This window comes from Procambarus clarkii, chromosome 1 (genome assembly GCF_040958095.1).
Source record: "Procambarus clarkii isolate CNS0578487 chromosome 1, FALCON_Pclarkii_2.0, whole genome shotgun sequence".
In the NCBI taxonomy this organism is placed as follows: Eukaryota; Metazoa; Arthropoda; class Malacostraca; order Decapoda; family Cambaridae; genus Procambarus; species Procambarus clarkii.
The window spans coordinates 37,038,335-37,056,824 of NC_091150.1; the positions used below are offsets into that span (position 1 = coordinate 37,038,335).

Genomic DNA, 18,490 nt, shown 5'->3' on the forward strand with positions numbered 1-18,490 from the left:
ACCACGACGCCGCCGACCGCCTCTGGCAACTTTCCCTCACACTACGGGCCTAAACCTATTTTATAATAACACTATTTTATATGAAATGACATTCTATTTTATATGAAATAACATTCTATTATATATTTAATACCATTCTATTCTATATATGTACTCTTGTATGTATGTACCTTACATTCTATTCTATATGAAATAATATTCTATTCTATGTAAAACAACATTCTATTCTATACGAAATAACATTATATTCTATATGAAATATTAACAATGATAATTTGCTTTTATATAACATACATACATTAGGGACATCATACAGTGGAGTATTCGTATATACACTATGTGTGTAGTTTGTATATGTGTAAACTAATTCCCAGAGCACAATCATTTACAATCAATGTACAAGAATGTAACAACTCTTGTATATATCTCAAAAAAAAAAAAAAAAAAAAAAAAAAAAAAAAAAAAAAAAATTATAATTGCATCACACTTTCCTTTACTGTATCTTTTAATTATTTATATATATAAATTTGTGTTTATTTATTTAAATGCATAGAAAACATATATTAAAAATATTTAATTTTTTAATGAGGTTTACATCACGTCACACAAGTGGAACCTTAAAGACACTACCCAGCTAAACATTTTTGCCGTATCATTTGTATTATTATTTGTATGTATTATTACATTTATTATAAAATGTCTAGCTAATGAAAATGATTATAATAGAATTTTTATTGATTTACAAGGAGCTTTTGATAAAGCCAACAAAGAGGTTATTTTATATGAATTTGCTGGTCTTGGTGTTAATGTGTTCTCAACACATTTTATTCTTTATACTCATTTAGTATTAAGTATTAGTCATTAAAGTTTTTCATGCCCGAAACGCTTTGCGTAATAGTGGCTGTAGGCATTGTATGTACTAGCTCTATCTATAAATCTATCAATTTATGTAAAATCTCTTGTATGTATGTATCTTACCTGAATAAACATTTTATTATTTATTTATTTATTTAAAGGGAGATTATTGCGCTGGCTAGGGGATTATCTTTACGAAAGAAAGGCTCAGGTGTGGTATCAAGGTTGTATGTCAGGTGTGAGATCTTTTGAACTCGGCACACCTCAGGAAGAAGAGTGTTGAGTCCCACCCTGTTTAATGTACTAATGAATAAGATAGCATCTGAGAGATACTCAAATGGGGTAACTCCGATCATATATGCCGATGATATTTTGTTTCAGGGCAAAGAGATTTCAAAGGTTCAAACAGTGTTGGACAATTTCGGAAACCTGTGTCACCATATGGGACTGGTGGTTAATGAAAACAAAACTAAGTTTGAATGTAGAAGTCGGAGCCCCATTATATTGAAAATAAATGGTAAAAATATAGAGTTAATATATATAAATATTTAGGCATATATGTTGGATATACCCATGAGAGTTTGGAAGCCGAGATGAACAGACTGTTGGGTCAATGTCGGAAGAGATTACAACCTCTGAAGGCCTTGGCATGCTGTGGAAAGGGAGTGGGAGTCCCTGTGCTAGGAATGATATACTTGAGTACTGTAAGATCTCTTATTGATTATGCTGCACCTGTCATTTCTTGTTTTGGTAAAGGTAGGATGGGTAAGTTGGAGAAGGTACAAAATGAAGCCATGAGAATTATCTTAGGATGCCCAAAAAATGCTATGATTGAGATAATGAGGATGGAGTTAAATCTGCAGAGTATTGGGGATAGAATTGTAGAGATAAATGTAGCCTCTGCCACTAGATTAATGAGTGGTGGGGGAGCTAATGAATTAATCCTCTCGGTTCAAAAGGTGGGAAGTAGTGAACAGTGTATGATAAAGAAGAGAGTATATATGAATAACTTATGTTCTAATGTTATAAAGTATGATGTTCTTACAGAGTGTATTGCTGTGCCCAAGAGAAAATTCACACCACCATGGGAGGATTGTAATGTCGAGGGAGGGAGCCGGTCGGCCGAGCGGACAGCACGCTGGACTTGTGATCCTGTGGTCCCGGGTTCGATCCCGGCGCCGGCAAGAAACAATGGGCAGAGTTTCTTTCACCCAATGCCCCTGTCACCTAGCAGTAAAATAGGTACCTGGGTGTTAGTCAGCTGTCATGGGCTGCTTCCTGGGGGTGGAGGCCTGGTCGAGGACCGGGCCGCGGGGACACTAAAAGCCCCGAAATCATCTCAAAACCAAAAAAACGGCCAGCCTACTCATGAGAAACTCTCCAGACACAAAGCAGAACGCTTTAAGAGAGATCAACGTCGTCTTTGCCTTCAAATGCCCGTTTGGGGACTGTAAGCCTCAAAAAACTCAGTATATAGGCAAGACAACAACAGCTCTTTCCAGGCGATTAACGATGCATAAGCAACAGGGCTCCATTAAGGAACATATAATCTCTTCCCACAACCAGACCATCACCAGAGAAATCTTAGCAAACAACACAGAAATCGTCGATAGATACAGCGATAGCAGGCTTGACATCTGCGAGGCACTACACATCAAGAATTCAACACCAGCAATCAACAGCCAATTAATGCACAACTATATTCTACCCACTTCAAGACTCCGCTCCAATATAGAAGCATCAAGATATATGGGCCAATAGGCCCTCTGCAATTACTTCCATTCCTACCTTCAATACCCATTGTTTCGTGTTCTATCCTGTGTTGAAAGTTTTGTTCACCTCATCCAAAACTGTTGTAACATATCACCTCACCCAAAATGAGGGTATAAAATGAAAAATGAAAGCTGTTTAAATCATAGCATAGTAAGAACTCTGTTTAGTGTTTGCAGGTTATAGTTGTGTGTGTGTAAACTAAAAGTCTTTGAAAATGTAATAAGTTATTACGAAACGCGTTCAAGTGTCGCGTCTGACTAGAAATAAAAATGAATTTTGGAGAATTGATTTTTCAATTACCATCAACAGTTTAAAGAAACATTAGAAATATCGAGAAAATTCATGTTAGAATTATTGATCTTACTTTTTCGGTCATATTTAATAATATGTCTACAGGAAAGACTGTATATATATATATATATATATATATATATATATATATATATATATATATATGTATATATATATATGTATATATATATATATATATATATATATATATATATATATATATATATATACAGTCTTTTCTGTAGACATATTAAATATGACCGAAAAAGTAAGATTAGTATAAGTATATATATATATATATATATATATATATATATATATATATATATATATAAATAAATTGTTAAATCCGTTTCAGTATCCTCATATCAGCGAGATGGAGAAATAATAACCTAAATGTTCACATATATAGTTGGGTGTTTACACAGTGGCGGCTGTTGGTGATTCTGAACATCAAAGCTAGGCTTTAGTAAGCGATTCCCAGAAATGTTTCTTATCCCACAAGAAGATATATACGGCCTAGGGGCCTCGTAGCCTGGTGGATAGCGCGCAGGATTCGTAATTCTGTGGCGCGGGTTCGATTCCCGCACGAGGCAGAAACAAATGGGCAAAGTTTCTTTCACCCTAAGTGCCCCTGTTACCTAGCAGTAAATAGGTACCTGGGAGTTAGTCAGCTGTCACGGGCTGCTTTCTGGGGTGTGTGTGTGGTGTGGAAAAAAAAAGTAGTTAGTAAACAGTTGATTGACAGTTGAGAGGCGGGCCGAAAGAGCAAAGCTCAACCCCCGCAAAAACACAACTAGTAAACACGTTGCTTCGCCTGTGGTAACGATGGCATATACGATGTATTGCGGGTGGCAACAGTGAGATATCAGGTATATATATATATATATATATATATATATATATATATATATATATATATATATATATATATATATATATATATATATATATATATATATATATATATATATATATATATATATATATATATATATATATATATATATATATATATATATATATATATATATGTCGTACCTAGTAGCCAGAACTCACTTCTCAGCCTACTATGCAAGGCCCGATTTGCCTAATAAGCCAAGTTTTAATGAATTAATTGTTTTTCGACTACCTAACCTACCTAACCTAACTTAACCTAACTTTTTCGGCTACCTAACCTATAAAGATAGGTTAGGTTAGGTTAGGTAGGGTTGGTTAGGTTCGGTCACATATCAACGTTAATTTTAACTCCAATAAAAAAAATTGACCTCATACATATTGAAATCGGCAGCTTTATCATTTCATAAGAAAAAAATTAGAGAAAATATATTAATTCAGGAAAACTTGGCTTATTAGGCAAATCGGGCCTTGCATAGTAGGCTGAGAAGTGAGTTCTGGCTACTAGGTACGACATATATATATATATATATATATATATATATATATATATATATATATATATATATATATATATATATATATATGTCGTACCTAATAGCCAGAACGCACTTCTCAGCCTACTATGCAAGGCCCGATTTGGCTAATAAGCCAAGTTTTCATGAATTAATTGTTTTTCGACTACCTAACCTACCTAACCTAACCTAACCTAGCTTTTTCGGCTACCTAACCTAACCTAACCCATAAAGATAGGTTAGGTTAGGTTAGGTAGGGTTGGTTAGGTTCGGTCATATATCTACGTTAATTTTAACTCCAATAAAAAAAAATTGACCTCATACATAATGAAATGGGTAGCTTTATCATTTCATAAGAACAAAATTTGAGAAAATATATTAATTCAGGAAAACTTGGCTTATTAGGCAAATCGGGCCCTGAATTGTAGGCTGAGAAGTGCGTTCTGGCTACTAGGTACGACATATATATATATATATATATATATATATATATATATATGTCGTACCTAATAGCCAGAACGCACTTCTCAGCCTACTATGCAAGGCCCGATTTGCCTAATAAGCCAAGTTTTCCTGAAATTATATATTTCCTCTAATTTTTTTCTTATGAAATGATAAAGCTACCCATTTCATTATGTTTGAGGTCAATTTTTTTATTTGAGTTAAAATTAACGTAGATATATGACCGAACCTAACCAACCCTACCTAACCTAACCTAACCTATCTCTATAGGTTAGGTTAGGTTAGGTAGCAGAAAAAGTTAGGTTAGGTTAGGTTAGGTAGGTTAGGTAGTCGAAAAACAAATAATTCATGAAAACTTGGCTTATTAGGCAAATCGGGCCTTGCATAGTAGGCTGATAAGTGAGTTCTGGCTACTAGGTACGACATATATATATATATATATATATATATATATATATATATATATATATATATATATATATATATATATATATATGTCGTACCTAGTAGCCAGAACACACTTCTCAGCCTACTATGCAAGGCCCAATTTGCCTAATAAGCCAAGTTTTCATGAATTAATTGTTTTTCGACTACCTAACCTACCTAACCTAACCAAACCTAACTTTTTCGGGTATCTAACCTAACCTAACCTATAAAGATAGATTAGGTTAGGTTAGGTAGGGTTGGTTAGGTTTGGTCATATATCTACGTTAATTTAAACTGCAATAAAAAAAAATTGACCTCATACATAATGAAATGGATAGCTTTATCATTTCATAAGAAAAAAATAAAATAAAATATATTAATTCAGGAAAACTTGGCTTATTAGGCAAATCGGGCCTTGCATAGTAGGCCGAATACGACGTTCTGGCTACTAGGTACGACATATATATATATATATATATATATATATATATATATATATATATATATATATATATATGTCGTACCTAGTAGCCAGAACGTACTTCTCAGCCTACTATGCAAGGTCCAATTTGCCTAATAAGCCAAGTTTTCATGAATTAATTGTTTTTCGACTACCTAACCTACCTAACCTAACCTAACCTAACTTTTTCGGCTACCTAACGTAACCTAACCTATAAAGATAGGTTAGGTTAGGTTAGGTAGGGTTGGTTAGGTTCGGTCATATATCTACGTTTATTTTAACTGCAATAACAAAAAAATGACCTCATACATAATGAAATGGGTAGCTTTATCATTTCATAAGAAAAAACTTAGAGAAAAAATAATAATTCAGGAAAACTTGGCTTATTTGGCAAATCAAGCCCTGCATAGTAGGCCGAGAAGTGCATTCTGGCTACTAGGTACGACATATATATATATATATATATATATATATATATATATATATATATATATATATATATATATATATATATATATATATTCCTGTTTCACTTCTTCCTCCGTGGTCTGACACTCACATTTTTCATCACGTTAATTTTCGTGATTTACACACACACACACATTATATATATTGTGTATTTTCATTCTCGTTAATATGTATCCGGGTCCTCCCAATATCAACTGCACAATGGGGTTGTTGGACATTACGGACCATGTTGGACTCACTAGAAAGAAGACGAGAGAGATATCAAATAATATACACCTGGAAGATACTGGAGGGCCAAGTACCAAATCTACACAGTAAAATAACGACGTACTGGAGTGAACGATATGGAAGAAATTGCTGAATAGAACCAGTGAAGAGCAGGGGTGCCATAGGCACAATCAGAGAACACTGTATAAACATCAGAGGTCCACGGTTGTTCAACGTCCTCCCAGCAAGCATAAGAAATATTGCCGGAACAACCGTGGACATTTTCAAGAGGAAACTAGATTTATTCCTGCAAGGAGTGCCGGATGAGCTGGGCTGTGGTGGGTATGTGAGCCTGCGGGCCGCTCCAAGCAACAGCCTGGTGGACCAAACTCTCACAAGTCAAGCCTGGCCTCGGGCCGGGCTTGGAGAGTAGAAGAACTCCCAGAACCTCATCAACCAGGTACGACAACAGAGCTTTGTATCTAAACCCTGTTATCAGTGATTTCAGACCAAATAGCTCTGTAACTACTTCATACACTCACTATATTGGAAGATTTTCTTATGCTGTTCCCAGAGTGCTAGTGCAGGCTAATAGATCAGCCTCACATTTCATGTTTTCTCCTGATTTCATGTTTGATTAACCGTCCTGTGAGGTGGGGATTTTACATGAAATTGTAGCTAGGTTGTTGACCAGACCACACACTAGAAGGTGAAGGGACGACGACGTTTCGGTCCGTCCTGGACCATTCTCAAGTCGATTGTTTCGGTCCGTCCTGGACCATTCTTAAGTCGATTGTTTCGGTCAGTCCTGGACCATTCTCAAGTCGATTGTTTCGGTCCGTCTGGACCGAAACGTCGTCATCCCTTCACCTTCTAGTGTGTGGTCTGGTCAACATACTTTAGCCACGTTATTGTGACTCATCGCCTGCAAATTGTAGCTAGTTTTTACTCTACACTTTGAAATCTTTCATTTAGAATAGGGTAGCAACACATTGCTGTGTATACCTAAGTTTGTTAATAACAAAAATCTAACCTAGGAAAAGAAAAAACTGGCCCACCCTATTTGCGTTGTGCTGAAGTGTCGGGGTGGGCTGAGGGAGTGATAGATAACAACAGCTCAGTGTCTCGTGAACCATGATCAGGGGTATACGACGCGTTGCGCCCCCGTCCTCGTTGAAGCCTGTAGCCACCACCACCATGCCCAGTAAGTACTCTTATATTCACGTATTTTACACCAGGAATACATTATTGTATATGAAGCATCTGGCGTGGCACGATACATACAAGCAGTGGACCTTCTGGGAATGGTTTTGTTTTCCTGGTTTTGATGAATATTTTGGTATTAGCTAACAGTCTTGTGATATCTATGGCATTCGACCATCCTCATGAACTGGTCGGTACAGCAACGATCTTCCTTCTATAAAAGTCGTCGTTTGTTTGATTGTCTGTCCAAACGATTATATGTGATGCATTGTTTCACCAGTCTGTTACATCCCTTCATGATCAAGTACTGTACGTTTATTGAGGCTATAAATTACATCTCAAAAGGATAGGGTAGCTTAGGCTATTTCTACTCCCTCCCCCCCCCCACATACATTCCTTCACAGAGCTATACAGTACAGCTATAAGGTACTGTCCGAGTAAGTACCTAGTATCAGCACTTATACCATGCATGGTGCAATGTATACCCCCCCTCCCCCTCCCTGCCTCGCTAGTGGGAGACATGTGTCCCCCAACCTCCACAACCCCCCAACCCCCGCTTCCTGATAGACGAGCCAAGGGAGAGCAGGTTCCTCTCCTCCCTCTCTCCCGCATGCACTCTCCCTTCAACCTCCCTAGGGGGGAAAAGGACCCCCATCGGGCTAAAATATGATGTACTATAAACCATAGCGGCTCACAAAGTTGACGGGCTGTCACTTTTTCTAATAATAATAATAAATTTATTTATAAGAATGTGTGTACAATGAACATAAGACAAGGGACAAGTGTAGGTGCAGGAGTTACACATACAAATGAAACTATTACTAAGCAAAGAGTTTCTGGCAAAACTTTGAATAATTTAGATGATAAAAATTCTTTATATGTATAAAGGGTAAACACAGTATGCAGCTACAGCATGGAGTCCATACCTTGTCAAGCACAAGACGGAGACAAAAGAGTTAGAGGGAGACATGATCACCAAATACAAACTTCTCAGGGGAATTGACATGGTAGATAAAGACAGATTATTTAGCACGGGTAATACTCGTACAAGGGGGACACAGGTGGAAACTGAGTACCCAAATGAGCCACAGAGATATTAGAAAGAACTTTTTCAGCGTCAAAGTAGTTAATACATGGAATGCATTAGGAAGTGATGTGGTGGAGGCTGACTCCATACACAGTTTCAAATGTGGATATGATAGAGCTCAGTAAACACAGGAACCTGTACACCAGTAGCTTGACAGTTGGGAGGCGAGACCAAAGAGTCCAAGCTCAACCCCCACAAGCACAGTTAGGTGAGTACAGTACAAAATGTGAAGTAAGTTAACATGTATGATGTTGATGAGATATAACAATATGCAATAAAAAAGGTGATTCTTGAAGATGTCAGGCATGTTCGACTACATTACAGAATGTGTAGTTTTAGCAACAACACAGAAGTGTCGAACCTTAACAGTAAGGATATACAAAGGTGCATTTTAGTCAAGTCACTAGAACATAACATAGACAACATCAGTAAAATTTAAAGGTTAATGGGGTAAACAATAATAAACAAGAAGATAACATATATGTTATACTCAAATTGTATGTCCGTTGAGACATAACCAATCACAGGCGAGTAGGCCTCTGACGTCATGCCAGATAGACAGTCACCAAGCTGAATAAGCAATTAAAAAATACATTAATTAGATGACACCTAAAGATACTTATTGATGAAAGAAATAAGATGACACCTAATGATACATATTGATGAAAGAATGCATTTTCAGTAAATTAAATACAGTTTCTCATTTACCTTAACACTTTCGGCCGGTAGGGACGGATATTGTGTCCTTAAATAACTCTACGGATGTCCGGCGGGAACGTAAGTTGCGTCCAAATTTAAAATATTTGTTAAAATTCCATTTTTCCGATCATTATAGGACGTATTTCAAAATGTGCGCCAACGTCTTCCCATTTTCTGTGTTGGCCCACGTGGCATCACGGCACTTCCTCACACACGGTTGCCCTATTGTTATGGTGTCTATGCTCGTGACCGCTGCGGCCTCCCCTCCAAGATGGATAGTGATCAAGAACAGAGACATTCCAGGATGAAAGCAGTGAAAGAAACACGTCTGAAGGGGAAGAAGCTAAGTCGTAGTCGCCAAAAGTACAGAAAAGAAAAATTCTCGGCAACAAATTTCCAGGCTTTAGATGAAGAATTTTCTGATCTTGATCTTCAAAGTGCCGAACGTGACAGTGATGTAGACAGTGAGGTGGTTGAAACTGTAACAGCAGGTAAGGATGAAACTGTAAGTGAGGAGAGTGATGATACCGCCACATGTGCAGGGCCTGCTATTAGAACTCGTACAGGACTTAGCGCACGTACCCCATGCACCAGTTCTGGTGAAGCCTCCTTTGGGATTTTTAGTTATTTATTACGCGAGATTTACTGTAATTTATGGTATATGAAACAAACTTGTATGCAACACAAAGCGTATCCAATGCGTCTAACAACTCAAACAATACGTGGGATGAAGTGAGTGTAAAAGAGCTTGCCAGATATTTGGGACTGACAATGTTGATGAGCATTGTGAAGATGCCAATGATGAGAATGAACTGGCAAATAGGTAAATTATTGCATGTACCTTCTCTCAATACTTTTATGACTGCGAGACGATATGAATTGATTGCAAAGTATTTTCATACTCATAATGCCATTCCCGGAGACAATCAAGACAGACTTGTCTTGTTGGGCTTGAAACTATTGTTCTTTGTTCGTGTTACATCTGACCTTTTGAAGAAGTGGCCTGAATCAATATCCTCCAAATTGTTCAGTATTTTAAGTTTCGATGAATGTCTGGTATGCAATGTTATTAGCCCTATGACCTTTCAAGGTTCCTGGTATGAGTCGACTTAGTTTAGGAATGTTTTTGTTACCCGGTATTGAACTTTCTCCACAGCAGCTATGTCTTTCTGAAGACGAGGTCTCTATGCTTGGGTACAATAATCCAAGTGGAAGCGCATAGATGTGTAGTTGTATATAACTACTTATAACTACTTTCCTTAATTAAAGTCAAAGTTTCGTTTGACTATTCCTAGATTGTAACTTGCTTAGCTAAATGAATTGTGGGGTTCAGTCCCTGAGCCCATTATGTGCCTCTGTAACCCTTTCCACTACCGCCCACAAGATGGGTATAGGGGTGCATAATAAATGAACTAAACAAACATATTCCTAGGATTTTTGTTTACTGCAGCTCCCATACACTTGCTGTGCAAATTCCAGTTATTGGTGAATTCTGACTCCAAGGTCCCTTTCTTCATCAATCTGGTGCAAGGTAATGTTGTTAGTAGTTGTGATGTGCAGTGGTATGCACCACATGCAAGGACTTGCATTTTTCGGTATTGAAAAACATTTTCCCAGTCTTCGGGCCACTTGCTGAGTTCATGTAGATCCCTATGTAAGGCCTCAGTATCACTATCACTTCCTACTTTACCATAAATCTTAATGGCATCTGCCCGTCTAGTATCACAAAATTTCTTTAGAGTCAGTGCGAAAGATTTAACCTGATTGCGTTCTTCTCTGAACATTGAAAGAGGAGGTAAACTGCCATAAAAAATTTGTATAGACACTTTCTAGAGTTCCAAATACCTCACCAGATATTTCATCCGACATGGTGCTTGTGCCGTCGTAAGACTGACCGTAATACGTAGTTATGACAGCCCTAAGTTTTTGATTGATGGAAGAAGAATGTTGATAATATCTTCAGCCCTTGCTCCAGGTAATTCACTGAATCCTATAAAAATAGTTCTACTGCATCATGGGGAACTGTTACATATCGTAAGGATAAAGAAAATGAATGAATTCTGCTGATGTCAATAGCAGGGTCAATAAATATTGCAAAGTATTTAGCCATCGTCCACTCAGGCCTGACGGTTGAGTGGACAGCGCTCGGGATTCGTAGTCCTAAGGTTCCAAGTTCGATCCCCGGCGGAGGCGGAAACAAATGGGCAGAGTTTCTTTCACCCTGGTCCCCCTGTTCACCTAGCAGTAAATAGGTACCTAGGAATTAGACTGCTGCTACGGGCTGCTTCCTGGGGGTGTGTAACAAAAAGGAGGCCTGGTCGAGGACCGGGCAGCGGGGACGCTAAACCCCGAAAACATCTTAAGATAACATCAAGATAACCTTGTTTTCCCGTTATCTTTGATAAAACCTGGACTGATAATGAGTATATCGGGTCCTCTTCTATGAGGGCTAAGATGTGTTGCATTTTGGTCGCTCGTAATTTGGTAGTAAATGTTGCTCCAGTAATGTATAATTTTTGGCAAGCACCTTAATAAGTTATAAAAATTGCTTTCATTTGTACTTGGGAAATCTGAACTTTGTACTAAAGAGTTAAACAAAACTGAAAAGGCTGCACTGTTGACAAAATTGTTGGAAGGGAGCGATCGCTTCCCTCGCTCCTGCCAACTATAGATACGCTACTGCCTGTTATCAAAGATTTCAGACCAAATGATACGAGGTACTCTGACCTCTATAACTACATCATACACTCACGAATATTAGAATATATCCTTGTGCTCTACCCAGAGTTTGCTAGTGCAGGCTAATAGCTCCCGAGCCACCCATATACGTGAAAAGGTACTACGTGGGATGCTAGTGTTTTTCCTGCCCGAAACGCTTTGCGTAATACTGGCTTTAGGCATTGTATGTACTAGCTCTATCTCTAAATCCATCAACTTTTGTATCTTACCTTGTATGTATGTACTTTACTTGAATAAAAATTTGTATTTGTATTTGTATGTACTGCTGAGGACGATTTACAATGTAACATATACTATTTTCGGTGATATTATTCAGAAAATATTGTTTTTTTAGGTTTATTTAATATAGTCTTGGTTATAACAGTCGGATATGTTGGAAAATTATATGTGTCGTGTCCTCTTACAAAGAACGTCGCATTTCGATCGTATGCGTTACATAAGGCCAAAAATTGTACTAGAAAGCAGAAGCGGCTGGCTAAAGTGACGTACTGTCCCGGTTTCCGTTTTGGGTCCTCTGGTAGGTTAGGAGAGGACACTTTAAATTTACTGTTTTCTTGTCGTTTGGAAACCTTAGGAAGATGGGCTGAGCTGAGACAAGGATGCTTGTGCAAGGCCTTGAGAGCTTGAGCGAAGGGAGGGGGGGATGTTGAGCAGTCCGTCCTCCTAATGTTTCCCAACGTCAAGAAACTGTGGTACTAAAGTGCCCTTATCCTAACCTACAAGAGGACTCAAAATAGAACACGATACAGTATGTAAATTTCGCGAACCGCTAGCATGTTCTAGTATACGCTTTAGGTAAAGTATACGTCAAAATGCGACGTTCTATTAGGAGAACAGGTTAGGTAGAGAGCTCGAAGTAGGGCGAGAGCGCGAAAATCGAATGCTAGCGGGATCGGGAAGCTCGATGCGGGTAGCTGGGGTATGACCAGAACATGTCTGCTCTGTAGCGTCTTGTGAGAGTTACATCGCATGCTGGTGAATGTCGGTGGTGCTGCAGGAGATCCGCAGTGTATCCAGAGCCTTTGTCACTGAACCACTACTGGAATTAGACTGGCTACGTTGTTGTTTTAGATTCAGCTACTCTGAACAAAAAGTTCCAAGTAGCACGGGCTATGGTGAGCCCGTAAGTAAAGGTTCTTTGGAGCTATTATCTGTATAAATAGGAGGTAGAACAGCTTATTGACAGAGAACGAGTGCATGGGGGAATTGTGTACAACCCTGGTTTGTGTCTCGGAGAGAATGCAGGATCCGTGTGAGGCCAGTGGAACTCCCTGTTGCAATTCTTTTACCATGCCGTGGCCTAGTCGATTAAGGCAGCGTCTGGGATCCTCTCAGACGTAGGTTCGAACCCTTATCACGGCCCTCGTGGATTTGTTCATTTGATGCATCACGCTATTGTGATTTCTGTATGTAGTGTACTAACTACTTCCCTCTGCCTTAAGCGAATATCTTTAATTTAGCTCCTACATTATTCTTCGAACTATATCAGTTGTTACCCGAAATATACTCTCACGAACTCCAAATATGGAGTTGATGTACAAGGGAAGGGAACTACATACCAAGACAAGATTTGTTCTACTTACCAAGGTTAATTCATAAGGTTAAGTTACTCAATATTGAGGTTCAAGTTATTTTATTAACCAACATTCAAATTTCAACATTCAAAAGAGACGAAAACGAACAATTTTGTCTTGGGGAGGCATCTCTGGCAGAGGCAGCATGAGGCAAGGGAGGACTGCCTGTCCTCTCATGATAGTGAGTTCAACCACTTTTGGCAGTTATAGTGTTTGATATTACCAAACACTGCATGGTCACTTATAATCTCCATACTAACTGTACTTTCTCAGAGTTGACTAAACTCCGAGGAAAGTACATTTTAGGCTAATGGTTGGACCTTCGACAAGCCGCCGGCTTCCTGTCCTCGTCGAAGGGTCCGGGTTCGATCCCCGGCGGAGGCGGAAACAAATGGGCAGAGTTTCTTTCGCCTTGATGCTTCTGTTCACCTAGCAGTAAATAGGTACCTGGGAGTTAGAGAGCTGCTACGGGCTGCTTCCTGGGGATGTGTGTGAGGTAAAATTAGGATTAAGGACTTGCCTGAAACGTTATGCGTCACCTAGCTGTAAAACCCATTTACTGTTAGGTGAACAGGAACATCAAGGTGAAAGAAACTCTGCCCTTTTGTTTCCGCCTCCGCCGGGGATCGAACCTGGACCCTTAGGACTACGAACCCCGAACGCTGTCCACTCAGCCATTAAGCCCCCTAACGGCTGTTATGTGTTACAAACAACTGAAATGGTAACATTTTCTCAGCTAATTTGGTGAAAAGCAGACAAAATATATATATATAAATGTGGAATTTTCCATTGTAAATTGATGTGAATATGATCTTTATATTGTATATTATTTAATAAAGAAACACAAAAAACAGACAGTGAGTGAAGCATTGAGATACCAGCGGCGCCAGCCACGTGTTGTCAATCAGTTGATCACCCAGGCCAGTCCAACCGTGTGCTGGACGCGTCTCCCTGACGCTCACCACTAACGCAACTTGCCTCTCATGACAACTTCACCATTGACACCACTTGCCTTCCCTGACACCACTGTCATTACCGGCCTATACCCTGACACCACATGCCTCCTGACAACTTCCACCACTGACACTATAGCTACCTATCTTCAGTGACATTCACTACTAACTCCAACTGCCTATACCCTGACAACAAATTCCACCACTTGCCTCTCCTAACAACTTTCACCATTGACACCACCTTCCTCCCCTGACACTATTAACACTACCTGTCTCCCCCTGACAGCTTCCACCACCTGCCTCCCCTGACAGCTTCCACCACCTGCCTCCCCTGACAGCTTCCACCACCTGCCTCCCCTGACAGCTTCCACCACTGACACCACCTGCCTCCCCTGACAGCTTCCACCACGGATGTAACAGTGCAAGTATTTTGCACTCTTTCATGTATGATTGTGAGTTGTAATTGTGGGTGGGTGTATGCGTATGTGTGCGTGTTGGTGAGGAGCGAGATGGTACGAGTGAGGTGTTGACTAGCTTCAATCCGCTGACACGGTAATACTTAGGTTGGTAAGGACTAGCTTGGCCTGTCCCAGTCCTTATTAGGGCATGAGGAAAAGTACAACTCCTCCCCCCATTTCAAGGAGCGGATATATATGCCTTTTTTGGCAGTTTAATTATACTAATCATAATAATATTTTATTTAGGAAAAGTACATACTTAGATGCAGTTACAAACATTCTGATTGATTTATAGATAGAGGTAGTACATACAATACCTAAAGCCACTAGTACGCATAGCGTTTCGGGCAAGGTGAGGTGGGGGAAAAAAAACACTTAGACTAAAGCTTAAATTAATAGTGATTGAGCTTAAAGTATAAATTGCGTTGAAAGAAAAAATAAAAGATAAAAAAGGGGGGGAACATGGTAGAAAATAGCCAATATACAAGTTCGTCAACAAACAGCATTGTTTAAAAGAAATAGTAAGACATGGGTTGACATTTAGGAGTAAGGTAGGTTACATGGAGTTAATTAGGTAGTACTTAGTTATCTTAAACTGGTTGAGAGAGGTACATCCTTTGACATGATTGGAAAGGTCATTCCACATTCTGGGTCTCTTGATTTGTAGAGCATTTCTAGTTTGATTAAGTCATACTCTAGGAATATCAAATAGGTATTTGTTTCTGGTGTAGTACCCATGGGTTCTGTTACAACCTTCTATGAAGCTTTTAAGGTCAGGATTGACATTACAATTCAGAGTTTTAAATATATAGAGTACACATGAGAGGATGTGCAGTGACTTAATATCTAACATATTCAGAGATTTGAGTAAGGGTACCGAGTACCCTTCCTCTTATCAAATAAATCTCAAAATAAACAATACCCAAATTTGTAACAAATTAGATGGCAAATTCCTTGGCATTCTCATTGACCACAAGCTGAATTTCCAGGGACACATTCTAAACATATCTAAAAAAGTTTCAAAAACTGTGGGCATTCTTTCTAAGATCAGATATTATGTACCACGCCCTGCCCTGGTGACTCTCTATTACTCCCTTATCTATCCATATCTCAACTATGGTATTTGTGCTTGGGGCTCTACTACCCAAAATCATTTACGTCCTCTAATTACTCAACACAAAGCTGCTATTAGGACAATATCCAATTCTGGCCCCAGACATCACTCGGTACCCCTATTCAAATCCCTGAATATGTTAGACATTAAGTCACTGCACATTCTCTCATGTGTACTATACATATACAAAACGCTAAATTGTAATGCCAATCCTGATCTCAAAAGCTTCATAGAAGGTTGTAACAGAACCCATGAGCACCACACCAGAAATAAATACAGTTTTGATATTCCTAGAGTACGACTTAATCAAACCAGAAATGCTCTACAAATCAAGGGGCCCAGAATGTGGAATGACCTTCCCAACCATGTTAAAGACTGTACCTCTCTCAACCAGTTTAAGATAAAAACTAAACACTACCTAATAAATTCCCTGTAACCTACCTCACTCCTCTATTGTCAACCCATGTCCGTTATTTTCTTTTTTTTTAATCAACACTGTTTGTCAACCTATTGTATTTGTGCTGCTTTTTCAGTCATGTTCCCCCTTTTTTTTTATCTTTATTTGTATTTGTTCTCAACACTTTTTATTCTTTATGCTCAATTAGTATTAAGTTCTAGATATTAATGTTTTTCTTGCCCGAAACGCATTGCGTAATAGTGGCTTTAGGCATTGTATGTACTAGCTCTATCTATATATCAATCCATTAATGTAACATCACTTGTATGTATATACCTTACCTGAATAAACATCTGAATCTGAATCTGAGTGCTGTCTGGGGCCAGAGTTAGATATTGTTCTAATAGCAGCTTTGTGTTGGGTAATTAGAGAACGTAAATGATTTTGGGTAGTTGAACCCCAAGCACAAATACCATAGTTGAGATAAGGATAGATGAGAGTAATAGAGCGTCACTAGGGCAGGGCGAGGTACATAATATCTGATCTTAGAAAGAATGCCGTTTTAGAAACTTTTTGCTATATTTAGAATGTGTCCCTGGAAATTCAACTTGTTATCGATGAGGACGCCAAGGAATTTGCCATCAACTTTACTATTGATCTGTATATTGTTTATTCTCAGATTAATTTCATTTGAGGATTTATTTCCAAACAAAATATAGAAAGTTTTGTCAATGTTGAGGGTGCAAGGGATGTCCCAATGGATGAAAAAAACCTATTGAATTCAATAGCAGTGTCTGAGGCCGAAAGCACATCATCATTGGATAGTAAAATTGTTTTTTTATTCAAAATCTTTTTTGATCCTAATATTTGGGAGATAGTGCTCCATGTTTTCTTAATGTTGCCCTGAATTTGGGTAAATTTATTTTCGTAGTGTTTTATTTTAGCTCTTCTAATTATTTTAGACAACATGGATAAGTAAATCTTTGAAAATTCTTTGGAGACGACTCCTAACCTATACTTCTTCTCAAGGTCATGTTTTTTATTAATAGATTTAAGTATACCCTTTGTAAGCCATGGAGTGTTTAAGCTTTTATTTGTAACTTGTTTCGTTAGCATTGGACAGTGGGAGTTATAAAGGTTCAGAGTTTTCTGAAGAAATGTTTGCACAGCTAGGTTGATGTTCACTATGTCACCTAATTCAGCCTCCCAGTTGATATTAGCAGCAGCAGCAATAAAGTGGCTTATAGAAGTTTCATTGTGCAGCCTAAAGCTTATCTTCCTTGTATCTAGAGGGGGTTTATTCCATCTGAGTTGAGAAGGTGAGAGTTCAGTTATGCGTTGTCTTAAACCAGAAGTTTAGTGGTTTTAGTTAGAAGTTTTGTCTTAGTGGTGACGAGAGTAGTTTGTTCCAGGAAGCCAATGTATGGTTGAAGATGTTGAGGATTGGTAGATTTCTTGGCTTGATTAATTCAATGTTAAATTGTAAGAACTAGTATTTAATTGTTTGAAATTGAAGTACAGTACTGCAATTTGATTCAATAAATGTCTATGTATAGAATAATAAGCTTGACTTTTGTTCAGTCCTCTTTTTGAATCAATGTCCCCTCAAGTAAGAGTTAAATCTAGAAAAACTAGATGAACAAGTGAGAGATAACTAAATTAAGCAGTGTTCCTGTCGCATTGTTTAAGTGGAATTAAGATTTAGTTTGCGAAGGCGACAGGTGGTGGCAGCTTATATTAGAATATATAAAGTAAAATTAACATCAGTATAACAACATCTTAGAATAACATCATTTTACTCTCTCTACTCCTACTCTCTCTACTCCTTCCTCCTCCTCCTCCTCGACTCTCCTACCTTCACCCTTCCTCGAGTGCCTCTCGTTTTCTGTTGCCACAGACGAGTTCCCCCTCC

General features: G+C 38.4%; 1 protein-coding gene across 4 annotated transcripts in view; it reads left to right on the forward strand.

Annotated features, from left to right (window-relative positions):
* Nucleotides 1-7,410: 7,410 nt before the first annotated feature.
* LOC123754362 (uncharacterized) overlaps nt 7,411-18,490 on the forward strand; it is a 39,925-nt gene continuing 28,845 nt past the window's right edge. For 3 of the 4 annotated variants that reach the window (XM_069334365.1, XM_069334537.1, XM_069334392.1), the window contains exon 1: nt 9,600-9,834. In XM_069334365.1, coding sequence (XP_069190466.1) covers nt 9,615-9,834 — 220 coding nt within the window. In that variant the 5' untranslated portion in view covers nt 9,600-9,614. Of the gene's footprint in view, nt 7,559-9,599; nt 9,835-18,490 lie in introns of those variants that run through there. The other variant, XM_069334435.1, reaches the window with a different exon arrangement.